At 39.8% G+C, this 18,051-nt stretch overlaps 1 protein-coding gene across 1 annotated transcript in view; it reads left to right on the top strand.

Moving 5' to 3' along the window:
- The first annotated feature begins 1,429 nt into the window (after window positions 1-1,429).
- The window catches only part of LOC148518906 (gamma-aminobutyric acid receptor subunit pi-like), a 107,293-nt gene continuing 90,671 nt past the window's right edge, over window positions 1,430-18,051 (top strand). The window contains exon 1 of the mRNA XM_088477008.1: window positions 1,430-1,538. Coding sequence (XP_088333134.1) covers window positions 1,430-1,538 — 109 coding nt within the window. The remainder of the gene's footprint in view (window positions 1,539-18,051) is intronic.

Genomic DNA, 18,051 nt, shown 5'->3' with positions numbered 1-18,051 from the left:
GCGCAGCATAGCGTCCGGGTCTGAATCAGGCTCCATGTCCCCTACCCTCTAATTCCCATTATTACACCCTCACTCACTGACTGTATTATATTACTGCACATTCTTCATTGATTGTACCCTCTCCCTCCTAAGTACTATTATTATATTTTACCCCTCACTCACTGACTGTATTATATTACTGTCCCACCTACACTGATTGCACCATATCCCTCTAATTCCATTATTATTCCACTCAGTTACCACATTTTAGATCAGTGACTCTCCCTCACATATTGGTGCAGGCTCCCATCTTCTATATAGTATTTAATACCAGCTAGGTAATCAGCGTCACCCAGCCGCCCCTCCTCCTTCCCCCATATAGTACCAGTCCCCATCTCCTATACAATATTTAATAGCAGCCTCTAGTGTCTCACACTCCCCTTGCTGCTCATCCTTCGCTGGTCCTGGCTCCTCTCTCTGTTCATGTGACGTTATACGCTCCTGCATCATGATGTCACAGGCACAACGCAGTACAGAAACTAGTGTGCGCCCCTGGAGCAGGCACAGCAGGCTGTCAGCGTAGCCTCCGGAGTCTTCAGTCAGCCAGCGCGGTGCGCCCATTGATATTTACATCAGAGTTCGTGATCCGCCAGAAAAGCCCTGCATACAGCCCTGTCCATGGGCCCCCCAGGCCGGGCTCTAGGCAAGTGCCTATATTGTATAGCGGGAAATCTGCCTCTTTTAAAAGATTATGGGAGACATGTATCAAGCCTTGGCGAGAGATAAAGTACCAATCAATCAGCTTTTGAACACAGTCAAATTACAGGCTGTGCTGGAAAAATGACAGTTAGGAGCTGGTTGGTTAATCTCCATCCACTTTATGGGGTCTATTTACCAGTCAAACAGCTCCTAGCTGCCATGTCACAGGCTGTATTTGAAAAATGACAGTTAGGAGCTGGTTGGTTGATACTTTATCTCTGGCCACTTTATCTCCATCCAAGGCTTAGTAAATAGACCCCTATATCTCTTAGCGGCTTAATGCATCTACCCTATATGCCATTGACCTCTTATCTAATAACTTATTTGCCGTTACTTTAAGTGCTCCATCCAAACAGGGCAGCGCCATGTCTGCAGGGCATTCAGGGCTGAGAAGATTGCAGTTTCCGCTGAGTGTAAAATCTGAGTCCGGGGCCCCATAAGCCTCTGGGCCCTATAGCAATGGCACATCCTGCACCCACTAAAGATACATCCATGGCAATAGTAATTCCTCAAATCTTAGTATATTTAACACACCACAATCCACTTTATTAGGCAAAATCACAGCAGCAAACATGAAGGAATGAAACAGCATAACTGGTGCAAGTCACTGTACTGTAGTGTGTCCAGTCTAAGTTTTGCTGGCAGATATGAAGTTGTAATAATTATTTTCCCCTTTATTTCCACCAGCATCATGTACTGTTCCATTGTTTATGCTGAAGGAAAGGAGGGAGAGATTCTTCCCCCAACAATACAAAAGCTAATGAGAGGATACAACAAATATCTACGCCCATTCTTTGATAGTGAGTACTGTGATATAATATACAGAAATGTAGGCAGAGTGACTAGCTACTACTGTGATATAACATACAGATATGTAGGTAGAGTGACAAGCGAGTACTGTGATATAATTACAGAGATGTAGGCAGAGTGACTAGCTACTACTGTGATATAATATACAGTACAGATATGTAGGTAGAGTGACTAGCGAGTACTGTGATATAATACACAGAGATGTAGGCAGAGTGACTAGCTACTACTGTGATATAATATACAGATATGTAGGTAGAGTGACTAGCGAGTACTGTGATATAATATACAGAGATGTAGGCAGAGTGACTACCTACTACTGTGATATAATATACAGATATGTAGGTAGAGTGACTAGCGAGTACTGTGATACAATATACGCAAATGTAGGCAGAGTGACTAGCTACTACTGTGATATAATATACAGAAATGTAGGCAGAGTGACTAGCGAGTACTGTGATATAATATACAGAAATGTAGGCAGTGACTAGCGAGTACTGTGATATAATATACAGAAATGTAGGCAGAGTGACTAGCTACTACTGTGATATAATACACAGATATGTAGGTAGAGTGACAAACGAGTACTGTGATACAATATACGCAAATGTAGGCAGAGTGACTAGTGACTACTGTGATATAATATACAGAAATGTAGGCAGAGTGACTAGCGAGTACTGTGATATAATATACAGAAATGTAGGCAAAGTGATTAGAGAGTACTGTGATATAATATACAGAAATGTAGGCAAAGTGACTAGCGAGTACAGTGATATAATATACCGATATGTAGGTAGAGTGACTAGCGACTACTGTGATATAATTACTAGGGATGTGCAGGCTCGGATAGGTTCGAGTTTGCACGTGGAGTTCGGATTTTTCCCTCCAAAAAAACGGAACTCAGAACGAGGCAAAACGTCATCTTACATGGACGAACATCATCATTCCTGGTCTTTTGTCCAGAGTGACTAGCGAGTACAGTGATATAATACACAGAGATGTAGGCAGAGTGACTAGCTACTACTGTGATATAATATACAGATATGTAGGTAGAGTGACTAGCGAGTACTGTGATATAATATACAGAGATGTAGGCAGAGTGACTACCTACTACTGTGATATAATATACAGATATGTAGGTAGAGTGACTAGCGACTACTGTGATATAATATACAGAAATGTAGGCAGAGTGACTAGCGAGTACTGTGATATAATATACAGAAATGTAGGCAGTGACTAGCGAGTACTGTGATATAATATACAGAAATGTAGGCAGAGTGACTATCTACTACTGTGATATAATATACAGATATGTAGGTAGAGTGACAAACGAGTACTGTGATACAATATACGCAAATGTAGGCAGAGTGACTAGCGACTACTGTGATATAATATACAGAGATGTAGGCAGAGTGACTAGCGAGTACAGTGATATAATATACAGATATGTAGGTAGAGTGACTAGCGACTACTGTGATATAATATACAGAAATGTAGGCAGAGTGACTAGCGAGTACTGTGATATAATATACTGAGATGTAGGCAGAGTGATTAGAGACTACTGTGATATAATATACAGATATGTAGGTAGAGTGACAAGCGACTACTGTGATATAATATACAGAAATGTAGGTAGAGTGACTAGCGAGTACTGTGTAATGTACAGAAATATAGGCAGAGTGACCAGTGAGTACTGTGATATAATATACAGAAATGTAGGCAAAGTGACCAGCAAGTACAGTAGGCAAAGTGACCAGCAAGTACAGTGATATAATATACAGAAATGTAGGCAGAGTGACTAGCGTGTACTGTGATATAATATACAGAGATGTAGGCAGAGTGACTAGAGACTACTGTGATATAATATACAGATATGTAGGTAGAGTGACTAGCGAGTACTGTGATATAATATACAGAGATGTAGGCAGAGTGACTACCTACTACTGTGATATAATATACAGATATGTAGGTAGAGTGACTAGCGAGTACTGTGATACAATATACGCAAATGTAGGCAGAGTGACTAGCGACTACTGTGATATAATATACAGAAATGTAGGCAGAGTGACTAGCGAGTACTGTGATATAATATACAGAAATGTAGGCAAAGTGACTAGCGAGTACTGTGATATAATATACAGAAATGTAGGCAAAGTGACTAGCGAGTACAGTGATATAATATACAGATATGTAGGTAGAGTGCCTAGCGACTACTGTGATATAATATACAGAAATGTAGGCAGAGTGACTAGAGATTACTGTGATATAATATACAGAGATGTAGGTAGAGTGACTAGCGACTACTGTGTTATAATATACAGAAATGTAGGCAGAGTGACTAGCGACTACTGTGATATAATATACTGAGATGTAGGCAGAGTGATTAGAGACTACTGTGATATAATATACAGATATGTAGGTAGAGTGACAAGCGACTACTGTGATATAATATACAGAAATGTAGGTAGAGTGACTAGCGAGTACTGTGTAATGTACAGAAATATAGGCAGAGTGACCAGTGAGTACTGTGATATAATATACAGAAATGTAGGCAAAGTGACCAGCAAGTACAGTAGGCAAAGTGACCAGCAAGTACAGTGATATAATATACAGAAATGTAGGCAGAGTGACTAGCGTGTACTGTGATATAATATACAGAGATGTAGGCAGAGTGACTAGAGACTACTGTGATATAATATACAGATATGTAGGTAGAGTGACTAGCGAGTACTGTGATATAATATACAGAGATGTAGGCAGAGTGACTACCTACTACTGTGATATAATATACAGATATGTAGGTAGAGTGACTAGCGAGTACTGTGATACAATATACGCAAATGTAGGCAGAGTGACTAGCGACTACTGTGATATAATATACAGAAATGTAGGCAGAGTGACTAGCGAGTACTGTGATATAATATACAGAGATGTAGGCAGAGTGACCAGTGAGTACTGTGATATAATATACAGAGATGTAGGCAGAGTGACTAGCGAGTACAGAGATATAATATACAGATATGTAGGTAGAGTGACTAGCGACTACTGTGATATAATATACAGAAATGTAGGCAGAGTGACTAGCGAGTACTGTGATATAATATACTGAGATGTAGGCAGAGTGATTAGAGACTACTGTGATATAATATACAGATATGTAGGTAGAGTGACAAGCGACTACTGTGATATAATATACAGAAATGTAGGTAGAGTGACTAGCGAGTACTGTGTAATGTACAGAAATATAGGCAGAGTGACCAGTGAGTACTGTGATATAATATACAGAAATGTAGGCAAAGTGACCAGCAAGTACAGTAGGCAAAGTGACCAGCAAGTACAGTGATATAATATACAGAAATGTAGGCAGAGTGACTAGCGTGTACTGTGATATAATATACAGAGATGTAGGCAGAGTGACTAGAGACTACTGTGATATAATATACAGAAATGTAGGCAGAGTGACTAGAGACTACTGTGATAAAATATACAGAAATGTAGGCAGAGTGACTAGCGAGTACTGTGATATAATATACAGAGATGTAGGCAGAGTGACTAGCGAGTACTGTGATATAATATACAGAGATGAAGGCAGAGTGACTAACGAGTACTGTGATGTAATATACAGAGATGTAGACAGAGTGACTAGAGACTACTGTGATATAATATACAGAAATGTAGGCAGAGTGACTAGCTACTACTGTGATATAATTTACAGAAATGTAGGCAGAGTGACTAGCGAGTACTGTGATATAATATACAGAAATGTAGGCAGTGACTAACGAGTACTGTGATATAATATACAGAAATGTAGGCAGAGTGACTAGCGAGTACTGTGATATAATATACAGAAATGTAGGCAGAGTGACTAGCTACTACTGTGATATAATATACAGATATGTAGGTAGAGTGACTAACGAGTACTGTGATACAATATACGCAAATGTAGGCAGAGTGATTAGCGACTACTGTGAGTGTGATATAATATACAGAAATGTAGGCAGAGTGACTAGCGAGTACTGTGATATAATATACAGAAATGTAGGCAAAGTGACTAGCGAGTACAGTGATATAATATACAGATATGTAGGTAGAGTGACAAGCGAGTACTGTGATACAATATACGCAAATGTAGGCAGAGTGACTAGCGACTACTGTGATATAATATACGCAAATGTAGGCAGAGTGACTAGCGACTACTGTGATATAATATACAGAAATGTAGGCAGAGTGACTAGCGAGTACTGTGATATAATATACAGAAATGTAGGCAAAGTGACTAGCGAGTACTGTGATATAATATACAGAGATGTAGGCAGAGTGACTAGCTACTACTGTGATATATTATACAGTACAGATATGTAGGTAGAGTGACTAGCGAGTACTGTGATATAATATACAGAGATGTAGGCAGAGTGACTAGCTACTACTGTGATATAATATACAGATATGTAGGTAGAGTGACTAGCGAGTACTGTGATATAATATACAGAGATGTAGGCAGAGTGACTAGCGACTACTGTGATATAATATACAGAAATGTAGGCAGAGTGACTAGCGAGTACTGTGATATAATATACAGAAATGTAGGCAAAGTGACTAGCGAGTACTGTGATACAATATACGCAAATGTAGGCAGAGTGACTATCTACAACTGTGATATAATATACAGAAATGTAGGCAGAGTGACTAGCGAGTACTGTGATATAATATACATAGATGTAGGCAGAGTGACTAGCTACTACTGTGATATAATATACAGAAATGTAGGTAGAGTGACTAGCGAGTACTGTGATATAATATACAGAGATGTAGGCAGAGTGACTAGCTACTACAGTGATATAATATACAGATATGTAGGTAGAGTGACTAGCGAGTACTGTGATATAATATACAGAGATGTAGGCAGAGTGACTACCTACTACTGTGATATAATATACAGATATGTAGGTAGAGTGACTAGCGAGTACTGTGATACAATATACGCAAATGTAGGCAGAGTGACTAGTGACTACTGTGATATAATATACAGAAATGTAGGCAGAGTGACTAGCGAATACTGTGATATAATATACAGAAATGTAGGCAAAGTGACTAGCGAGTACTGTGATATAATATACAGAAATGTAGGCAAAGTGACTAGCGAGTACAGTGATATAATATACAGATATGTAGGTAGAGTGACTAGCGACTACTGTGATATAATATACAGATATGTAGGCAGAGTGACTAGAGATTACTGTGATATAATATACAGAGATGTAGGCAGAGTGACCAGTGAGTACTGTGATATAATATACAGAGTTGTAGGCAGAGTGACTAGCGAGTACAGTGATATAATATACAGATATGTAGGTAGAGTGACAAGCGACTACTGTGATATAATATACAGAAATGTAGGTAGAGTGACTAGCGAGTACTGTGTAATGTACAGAAATATAGGCAGAGTGACCAGTGAGTACTGTGATATAATATACAGAAATGTAGGCAAAGTGACCAGCAAGTACAGTAGGCAAAGTGACCAGCAAGTACAGTGATATAATATACAGAAATGTAGGCAGAGTGACTAGCGTGTACTGTGATATAATATACAGAGATGTAGGCAGAGTGACTAGAGAATTCTGTGATATAATATACAGAAATGTAGGCAGAGTGACTAGAGACTACTGTGATATAATATACAGATATGTATGTAGAGTGACTAGCGAGTACTGTGATACAATATACGCAAATGTAGGCAGAGTGACTAGCTACTACTGTGATATAATATACAGAAATGTAGGCAGAGTGACTAGCGAGTACTGTGATATAATATACAGAGATGTAGGCAGAGTGACTAGCTACTACTGTGATATAATATACAGAAATGTAGGTAGAGTGACTAGCGAGTACTGTGATATAATATACAGAGATGTAGGCAGAGTGACCAGTGAGTACTGTGATATAATATACAGAGATGTAGGCAGAGTGACTAGCGAGTACAGAGATATAATATACAGATATGTAGGTAGAGTGACTAGCGACTACTGTGATATAATATACAGAAATGTAGGCAGAGTGACTCGCGACTACTGTGATATAATATACTGAGATGTAGGCAGAGTGATTAGAGACTACTGTGATATAATATACAGATATGTAGGTAGAGTGACAAGCGACTACTGTGATATAATATACAGAAATGTAGGTAGAGTGACTAGCGAGTACTGTGTAATGTACAGAAATATAGGCAGAGTGACCAGTGAGTACTGTGATATAATATACAGAAATGTAGGCAAAGTGACCAGCAAGTACAGTAGGCAAAGTGACCAGCAAGTACAATGATATAATTTACAGAAATGTAGGCAGAGTGACTAGCGTGTACTGTGATATAATATACAGAGATGTAGGCAGAGTGACTAGAGACTACTGTGATATAATATACAGAAATGTAGGCAGAGTGACTAGAGACTACTGTGATAAAATATACAGAAATGTAGGCAGAGTGACTAGCAAGTACTGTGATATAATATACAGAGATGTAGGCAGAGTGACTAGCGAGTACTGTGATATAATATACAGAGATGTAGGCAGAGTGACTAACGAGTACTGTGATGTAATATACAGAGATGTAGACAGAGTGACTAGCGAGTACTGTGATATAATATACAGAAATGTAGGCAGAGTGACTAGCTACTACTGTGATATAATATACAGATATGTAGGTAGAGTGACTAACAAGTACTGTGATACAATATACGCAAATGTAGGCAAAGTGACTAGCGAGTACTGTGATATAATATACAGAGATGTAGGCAGAGTGACTAGCTACTACTGTGATATATTATACAGTACAGATATGTAGGTAGAGTGACTTGCGAGTACTGTGATATAATATACAGAGATGTAGGCAGAGTGACTAGCTACTACTGTGATATAATATACAGATATGTAGGTAGAGTGACTAGTGATTACTGTGATATAATATACAGAAATGTAGGCAGAGTGACTAGCGAGTACTGTGATATAATATACAGAAATGTAGGCAAAGTGACTAGCGAGTACTGTGATACAATATACGCAAATGTAGGCAGAGTGACTATCTACTACTGTGATATAATATACAGAAATGTAGGCAGAGTGACTAGCGAGTACTGTGATATAATATACATAGATGTAGGCAGAGTGACTAGCTACTACTGTGATATAATATACAGAAATGTAGGTAGAGTGACTAGCGAGTACTGTGATATAATATACAGAGATGTAGGCAGAGTGACTAGCTACTACAGTGATATAATATACAGATATGTAGGTAGAGTGACTAGCGAGTACTGTGATATAATATACAGAGATGTAGGCAGAGTGACTACCTACTACTGTGATATAATATACAGATATGTAGGTAGAGTGACTAGCGAGTACTGTGATACAATATACGCAAATGTAGGCAGAGTGACTAGTGACTACTGTGATATAATATACAGAAATGTAGGCAGAGTGACTAGCGAGTACTGTGATATAATATACAGAAATGTAGGCAAAGTGACTAGCGAGTACTGTGATATAATATACAGAAATGTAGGCAAAGTGACTAGCGAGTACAGTGATATAATATACAGATATGTAGGTAGAGTGACTAGCGACTACTGTGATATAATATACAGATATGTAGGCAGAGTGACTAGAGATTACTGTGATATAATATACAGAGATGTAGGCAGAGTGACCAGTGAGTACTGTGATATAATATACAGAGTTGTAGGCAGAGTGACTAGCGAGTACAGTGATATAATATACAGATATGTAGGTAGAGTGACAAGCGACTACTGTGATATAATATACAGAAATGTAGGTAGAGTGACTAGCGAGTACTGTGTAATGTACAGAAATATAGGCAGAGTGACCAGTGAGTACTGTGATATAATATACAGAAATGTAGGCAAAGTGACCAGCAAGTACAGTAGGCAAAGTGACCAGCAAGTACAGTGATATAATATACAGAAATGTAGGCAGAGTGACTAGCGTGTACTGTGATATAATATACAGAGATGTAGGCAGAGTGACTAGAGACTTCTGTGATATAATATACAGAAATGTAGGCAGAGTGACTAGAGACTACTGTGATATAATATACAGAAATGTAGGCAGAGTGACTAGCGAGTACTGTGATATAATATACAGAGATGTAGGCAGAGTGACTAGCGAGTACTGTGATATAATATACAGGGATGTAGGCAGAGTGACTAACGAGTACTGTGATGTAATATACAGAGATGTAGACAGAGTGACTAGAGACTACTGTGATATAATATACAGAAATGTAGGCAGAGTGACTAGCTACTACTGTGATATAATATACAGAAATGTAGGCAGAGTGACTAGCGAGTACTGTGATATAATATACAGAAATGTAGGCAGTGACTAGCGAGTACTGTGATATAATATACAGAAATGTAGGCAGAGTGACTAGCGAGTACTGTGATATAATATACAGAAATGTAGGCAGAGTGACTAGCTACTACTGTGATATAATATACAGATATGTAGGTAGAGTGACTAACGAGTACTGTGATACAATATACGCAAATGTAGGCAGAGTGACTAGCGACTACTGTGATATAATATACAGAAATGTAGGCAGAGTGACTAGCGAGTACTGTGATATAATATACAGAAATGTAGGCAAAGTGACTAGCTAGTACTGTGATATAATATAGAGAAATGTAGGCAAAGTGACTAGCGAGTACAGTGATATAATATACAGATATGTAGGTAGAGTGACTAGCGAGTACTGTGATACAATATACGCAAATGTAGGCAGAGTGACTAGCGACTACTGTGATATAATATACAGAAATGTAGGCAGAGTGACTAGCGAGTACTGTGATATAATATACAGAAATGTAGGCAAAGTGACTAGCGAGTACTGTGATATAATATACAGAGATGTAGGCAGAGTGCCTTGCTACTACTGTGATACAATATACAGATATGTAGGTAGAGTGACTAGCGAGTACTGTGATATAATATACAGAGATGTAGGCAGAGTGACTAGCTACTACAGTGATATAATATACAGATATGTAGGTAGAGTGACTAGCGAGTACTGTGATAGAATATACGCAAATGTAGGCAGAGTGACTAGCTACTACTGTGATATAATATACAGAAATGTAGGCAGAGTGACTAGCAAGTACTGTGATATAATATACAGAGATGTAGGCAGAGTGACTAGCTACTACTGTGATATAATATACAGATATGTAGGTAGAGTGACTAGCGAGTACTGTGATATAATATACAGAGATGTAGGCAGAGTGACTACCTACTACTGTGATATAATATACAGATATATAGGTAGAGTGACTAGCGAGTACTGTGATACAATATACGCAAATGTAGGCAGAGTGACTAGCGACTACTGTGATATAATATACAGAAATGTAGGCAGAGTGACTAGCGAGTACTGTGATATAATATACAGAAATGTAGGCAAAGTGACTAGCGAGTACTGTGATATAATATTCACAAATGTAGGCAAAGTGACTAGCGAGTACAGTGATATAATATACAGATATGTAGGTAGAGTGACTAACGACTACTGTGATATAATATACAGAAATGTAGGCAAAGTGACTAGCGAGTACTGTGATATAATATACAGAGATGTAGGCAGAGTGCCTTGCTACTACTGTGATACAATATACAGATATGTAGGTAGAGTGACTAGCGAGTACTGTGATATAATATACAGAGATGTAGGCAGAGTGACTAGCTACTACAGTGATATAATATACAGATATGTAGGTAGAGTGACTAGCGAGTACTGTGATAGAATATACGCAAATGTAGGCAGAGTGACTAGCTACTACTGTGATATAATATACAGAAATGTAGGCAGAGTGACTAGCAAGTACTGTGATATAATATACAGAGATGTAGGCAGAGTGACTAGCTACTACTGTGATATAATATACAGATATGTAGGTAGAGTGACTAGCGAGTACTGTGATATAATATACAGAGATGTAGGCAGAGTGACTACCTACTACTGTGATATAATATACAGATATATAGGTAGAGTGACTAGCGAGTACTGTGATACAATATACGCAAATGTAGGCAGAGTGACTAGCGGCTACTGTGATATAATATACAGAAATGTAGGCAGAGTGACTAGCGAGTACTGTGATATAATATACAGAAATGTAGGCAAAGTGACTAGCGAGTACTGTGATATAATATTCAGAAATGTAGGCAAAGTGACTAGCGAGTACAGTGATATAATATACAGATATGTAGGTAGAGTGACTAACGACTACTGTGATATAATATACAGAAATGTAGGCAGAGTGACTAGAGATTACTGTGATATAATATACAGAGATGTAGGCAGAGTGACCAGTGAGTACTGTGATATAATATACAGAGATGTAGGCAGAGTGACTAGCTAGTACAGTGATATAATATACAGATATGTAGGTAGAGTGACTAGCGACTAATGTGATATAATATACAGAAATGTAGGCAGAGTGACTAGCGAGTACTGTGATATAATATACTGAGATGTAGGTAGAGTGACAAGCGACTACTGTGATATAATATACAGAAATGTAGGTAGAGTGACTAGCGAGTACTGTGTAATGTACAGAAATATAGGCAGAGTGACCAGTGAGTACTGTGATATAATATACAGAAATGTAGGCAAAGTGACCAGCAAGTACAGTAGGCAAAGTGACCAGCAAGTACAGTGATATAATATACAGAAATGTAGGCAGAGTGACTAGCGTGTACTGTGATATAATATACAGAGATGTAGGCAGAGTGAATAGAGACTACTGTGATATAATATACAGAAATGTAGGCAGAGTGACTAGAGACTACTGTGATATAATTAGGGATGTGCGCCGGACCATTTTTGCCGGATTTGGATTTGGATTTGGTTCTAATTCGTCGTCCGGCTTTGGATTTGGATTTGGATTTGCCAAACTGCGGTGACTGGCTTTGGATTTGGATTTGGATTTGGATTTTTTTACAAAAATTGACAAAAAAAGCTAAAATCACATAAATTGGTCTTTTTTTTCTTCCTAGAGTATTATTAACCTCAATAACATTAATTTCCAGTCAATTTAGACCATATCACAGCTTATAATATTGTTTTCAACATTATTGGCCAAAGGTTGCAGTGAGCTGACTGGTTACTAAGCGACAAAGCAGCGGCACAACGACACAGACACCACAGTATAAAGCACATCTATGACACATTGCCACACAGCAGTGACAGAAATGAAAAGTAGTGCACCCACCCAGTGGGGTACGGCCAGCAGAGTCACAGTACTTGTTTACAAAGTGGGCTACGGCCCTAGGAGTCACAGTGCACAATCTTATTAGCATTACACCGCACATAGGGCCTGATTCACATTACACCATAAAGTAGTGTCTCTTATTTATGTTACGACACACAGTAGTGCCCCTTTTACACAATGCCCACAGTAGTGACCCTTTTACACAATGCCCACAGTAGCGGTGTCCCTTACACAATGTCCCCCAGCAGTGGTGCCCCCTATGCAGTCCCCTTAGTAGTACGGTCCACTATGCAGTGCCCCCAGTTGAATGCTCCCCAGTAGTATGCCCCCCATTAGCAGGCCCCCCCAGTAGTATGTCCCCCATTAGCAGGCCCCCCCAGTAGTATGCCCCCCATTAGCATGCCACCCAGTAGTATGCCCCCCCAGTAGTATGGCTCCCCCAGTAGTAGGCTGCCCCAGTAGCAGGCCCCCCCAGTAGTAGGCTGCTCCAGTAGTAGCCCCCCCTGTAGTATGGGCCCCCCCTGTAGTATGGCCCCCCCTGTAGTAGGCCCCCCCAGTAGTATGGCCCCCCCCAGTAGCAGGCCCCTCAGTAGTATGGCCCCCCCAGTAGCAGACCCCCCCCAGTAGTATAGCCCCCCCCAGTAGCAGGCCCCTCTGTAGTATGGCCCCCCCAGTAGTATAGCCCTGCCCAGTAGCAGACCCCCCCCCAGTAGTGCAGACCCCCCCAGTAGTATAGCCCCCCCCCAATAGCAGGCCCCTCTGTAGTATGGCCCCCCAATAGTGCAGATCCCCCCCAGTAGTATGGCCCCCCCAGTAGCAGACCCCCCCCAGTAGTATAGCCCCCCCCAGTAGCAGGCCCCTCTGTAGTATGGCCCCCCCAGTAGTATTGCCTCCCCCAGTAGCAGACCCCCCCCCAGTAGTGCAGACCCCCCCCCAGTAGTATAGCCCCCCCAGTAGCAGGCCCCTCTGTAGTATGGCCCCCCCAGTAGTATAGCCCCCCCCCAGTAGCAGACCCCCCCAGTAGTGCAGACCCCCCCCCCAGTAGCGCCCCCGGACCTTTGACAAGTAAAAAAATAAAAAAAATAAAACTTACCTGTATCCCCGCTCCCGCGCCGTCCGCTCTGTCACACGCTGAGGAGGGAGCCGGAAGACGGAGTTCATGTGTGAGCTCCAGCCGGCTCCCTCCGTGCAGCAGCCAATGAGAGTCTGTGTGACTCTCATTGGCTGCTGTAACAAACACACAGCTGCCGCTGGCGGCTGTGTGTCTGTGTCTGTGTAGGGCAGAGCGCTATCACTGCGCTCTGCCCTACACGCGAGGAGACCTGATGTCGGATTCTCTAGTGAGAATCCGACATCAGGCGGCCGCCGTTCGGCCCCGAACGGGGATCCGAGTCAGGCGGTGAACACCCGAACAGGGTTCGGGTGGACTCGGATCCCCAATGTTCGGAGCGGTTCGGATTCCACAGAATCCGAACCGCTCATCTCTAGATATAATATACAGAAATGTATTCAGAGTGATTAGCGAGTACTGTGATATAATATACAGAGATGTAGGCAGAGTGACTAGCGAGTACTGTGATATAATATACAGAGATGTAGGCAGAGTGACTAACGAGTACTGTGATGTAATATACAGAGATGTAGACAGAGTGACTAGAGACTACTGTGATATAATATACAGAAAAGTAGGGAGAGTGACTAGCTACTACTGTGATATAATATACAGAAATGTAGGCAGAGTGACTAGCGAGTACTGTGATATAATATACAGAAATGAAGGCAGTGACTAGCGAGTTATATCATATAATATACAGAAATGTAGGCAAAGTGACTAGCGAGTACTGTGACATAATATACAGAAATGTAGGCAAAGTGACTAGCGAGTACAGTGATATAATATACAGATATGTAGGTAGAGTGACTAGCGAGTACTGTGATACAATATACGCAAATGTAGGCAGTGACTAGCGTCTACTGTGATATAATATACAGAAATGTAGGCAGAGTGACTAGCGAGTACTGTGATATAATATACAGAAATGTAGGCAAAGTGACTAGCAAGTACTGTGATATAATATACAGAGATGTAGGCAGAGTGACTAGCTACTACTGTGATATAATATACAGTACAGATATGTAGGTAGAGTGACTAGCGAGTACTGTGATATAATATACAGAGATGTAGGCAGAGTGACTAGCTACTACTGTGATATAATATACAGATATGTAGGTAGAGTGACTAGCGAGTACTGTGATATAATATACAGAGATGTAGGCAGAGTGACTAGCTACTACTGTGATATAATTTACAGAAATGTAGGCAGTGACTAGCGAGAATTGTGATATAATATACAGAAATGTAGGCAGAGTGACTAGCTACTACTGTGATATAATATACAGATATGTAGGTAGAGTGACTAACGAGTACTGTGATACAATATACGCAAATGTTGGCAGAGTGACTAGCGACTACTGTGATATAATATACAGAAATGTAGGCAGAGTGACTAGCGAGTACTGTGATATAATATACAGAAATGTAGGCAAAGTGACTAGCGAGTACTGTGATATAATATACAGAAATGTAGTCAAAGTGACTAGCGAGTACAGTGATATATTATACAGATATGTAGGTAGAGTGACTAGCGACTACTGTGATATAATATACAGAAATGTAGACAGAGTGACTAGAGATTACTGTGATATAATATACAGAGATGTAGGCAGAGTGACCAGTGAGTACTGTGATATAATATACAGAGATGTAGGCAGAGTGACTAGCGAGTACAGTGATATAATATACAGATATGTAAGTAGAGTGACTAGCGACTACTGTGATATAATATACAGAAATGTAGGCAGAGTGACTAGCGAGTACTGTGATATAATATACTGAGATGTAGGCAGAGTGATTAGAGACTACTGTGATACAATATACAGATATGTAGGTAGAGTGACTAGCGACTACTGTGATATAATATACAGAAATGTAGGTAGAGTGACTAGCGAGTACTGTGTAATGTACAGAAATATAGGCAGAGTGACCAGTGAGTACTCTGATTTAATATACAGAAATGTAGGCAAAGTGACCAGTGAGTACAGTAGGCAAAGTGACCAGCAAGTACAGTGATATAATATACAGAAATGTAGGCAGAGTGACTAGCATGTACTGTGATATAATATACAGAGATGTAGGCAGAGTGACTAGAGACTACTGTGATATAATATACAGAAATGTAGGCAGAGTGACTAGCGAGTACTGTGATATAATATACAGAGATGTAGGCAGAGTGACTAGAGACTACTGTGATATAATATACAGAAATGTAGGCAGAGTGACTAGCGAGTACTGTGATATAATATACAGAGATGTAGGCAGAGTGACTAGCGAGTACTGTGATATAATATACAGAGATGTAGGCAGAGTGACTAATGAGTACTGTGATGTAATATACAGAGATGTAGACAGAGTGCCTAGCGAGTACTGTGATATAATATACAGAAATGTAGGCAGAGTGACTAGCGAGTACTGTGATATAATATACAGAAATGTAGGCAGAGCGACTAGCTACTACTGTGATATAATATACAGATATGTAGGTAGAGTGACTAACGAGTACTGTGATACAATATACGCAAATGTAGGCAGAGTGACTAGCGACTACTGTGATATAATATACAGAAATGTAGGCAGAGTGACAAGCGAGTACTGTGATATAATATACAGAAATGTAGGCAAAGTGACTAGCGAGTACTGTGATATAATATACAGAAATGTAGGCAAAGTGACTAGCGAGTACAGTGATATAATATACAGATATGTAGGTAGAGTGACTAACGAGTACTGTGATACAATATACGCAAATGTAGGCAGAGTGACTAGCGTCTACTGTGATATAATATACAGAAATGTAGGCAGAGTGACTAGCGAGTACTGTGATATAATATACAGAAATGTAGTCAAAGTGACTAGCGAGTACTGTGATATAATATACAGAAATGTAGGCAAAGTGACTAGCGAGTACAGTGATATAATATACAGATATGTAGGTAGAGTGACTAGTGACTACTGTGATATAATATACAGAAATGTAGGCAGAGTGACTAGCGAGTACTGTGATATAATATACAGAAATGTAGGCAAAGTGACTAGCGAGTACTGTGATATAATATACAGAAATGTAGGCAAAGTGACTAGCGAGTACAGTGATATAATATACAGATATGTAGGTAGAGTGACTAGCGACTACTGTGATATAATATACAGATATGTAGGCAGAGTGACTAGAGATTACTGTGATATAATATACAGAGATGTAGGCAGAGTGACCAGTGAGTACTGTGATATAATATACAGAGTTGTAGGCAGAGTGACTAGCGAGTACAGTGATATAATATACAGATATGTAGGTAGAGTGACAAGCGACTACTGTGATATAATATACAGAAATGTAGGTAGAGTGACTAGCGAGTACTGTGTAATGTACAGAAATATAGGCAGAGTGACCAGTGAGTACTGTGATATAATATACAGAAATGTAGGCAAAGTGACCAGCAAGTACAGTAGGCAAAGTGACCAGCAAGTACAGTGATATAATATACAGAAATGTAGGCAGAGTGACTAGCGTGTACTGTGATATAATATACAGAGATGTAGGCAGAGTGACTAGAGACTACTGTGATATAATATACAGAAATGTAGGCAGAGTGACTAGAGACTACTGTGATATAATATACAGATATGTATGTAGAGTGACTAGCGAGTACTGTGATACAATATACGCAAATGTAGGCAGAGTGACTAGCTACTACTGTGATATAATATACAGAAATGTAGGCAGAGTGACTAGCGAGTACTGTGATATAATATACCGAGATGTAGGCAGAGTGACTAGCTACTACTGTGATATAATATACAGAAATGTAGGTAGAGTGACTAGCGAGTACTGTGATATAATATACAGAGATGTAGGCAGAGTGACCAGTGAGTACTGTGATATAATATACAGAGATGTAGGCAGAGTGACTAGCGAGTACAGATATATAATATACAGATATGTAGGTAGAGTGACTAGCGACTACTGTGATATAATATACAGAAATGTAGGCAGAGTGACTAGCGAGTACTGTGATATAATATACTGAGATGTAGGCAGAGTGATTAGAGACTACTGTGATATAATATACAGATATGTAGGTAGAGTGACAAGCGACTACTGTG

This window comes from Taudactylus pleione, unplaced genomic scaffold (genome assembly GCF_031769625.1).
Source record: "Taudactylus pleione unplaced genomic scaffold, aTauple2 ptg000198l, whole genome shotgun sequence".
NCBI classification, from domain to species: Eukaryota; Metazoa; Chordata; class Amphibia; order Anura; family Myobatrachidae; genus Taudactylus; species Taudactylus pleione.
This window is presented reverse-complemented; position numbering and strand designations above follow the sequence as displayed.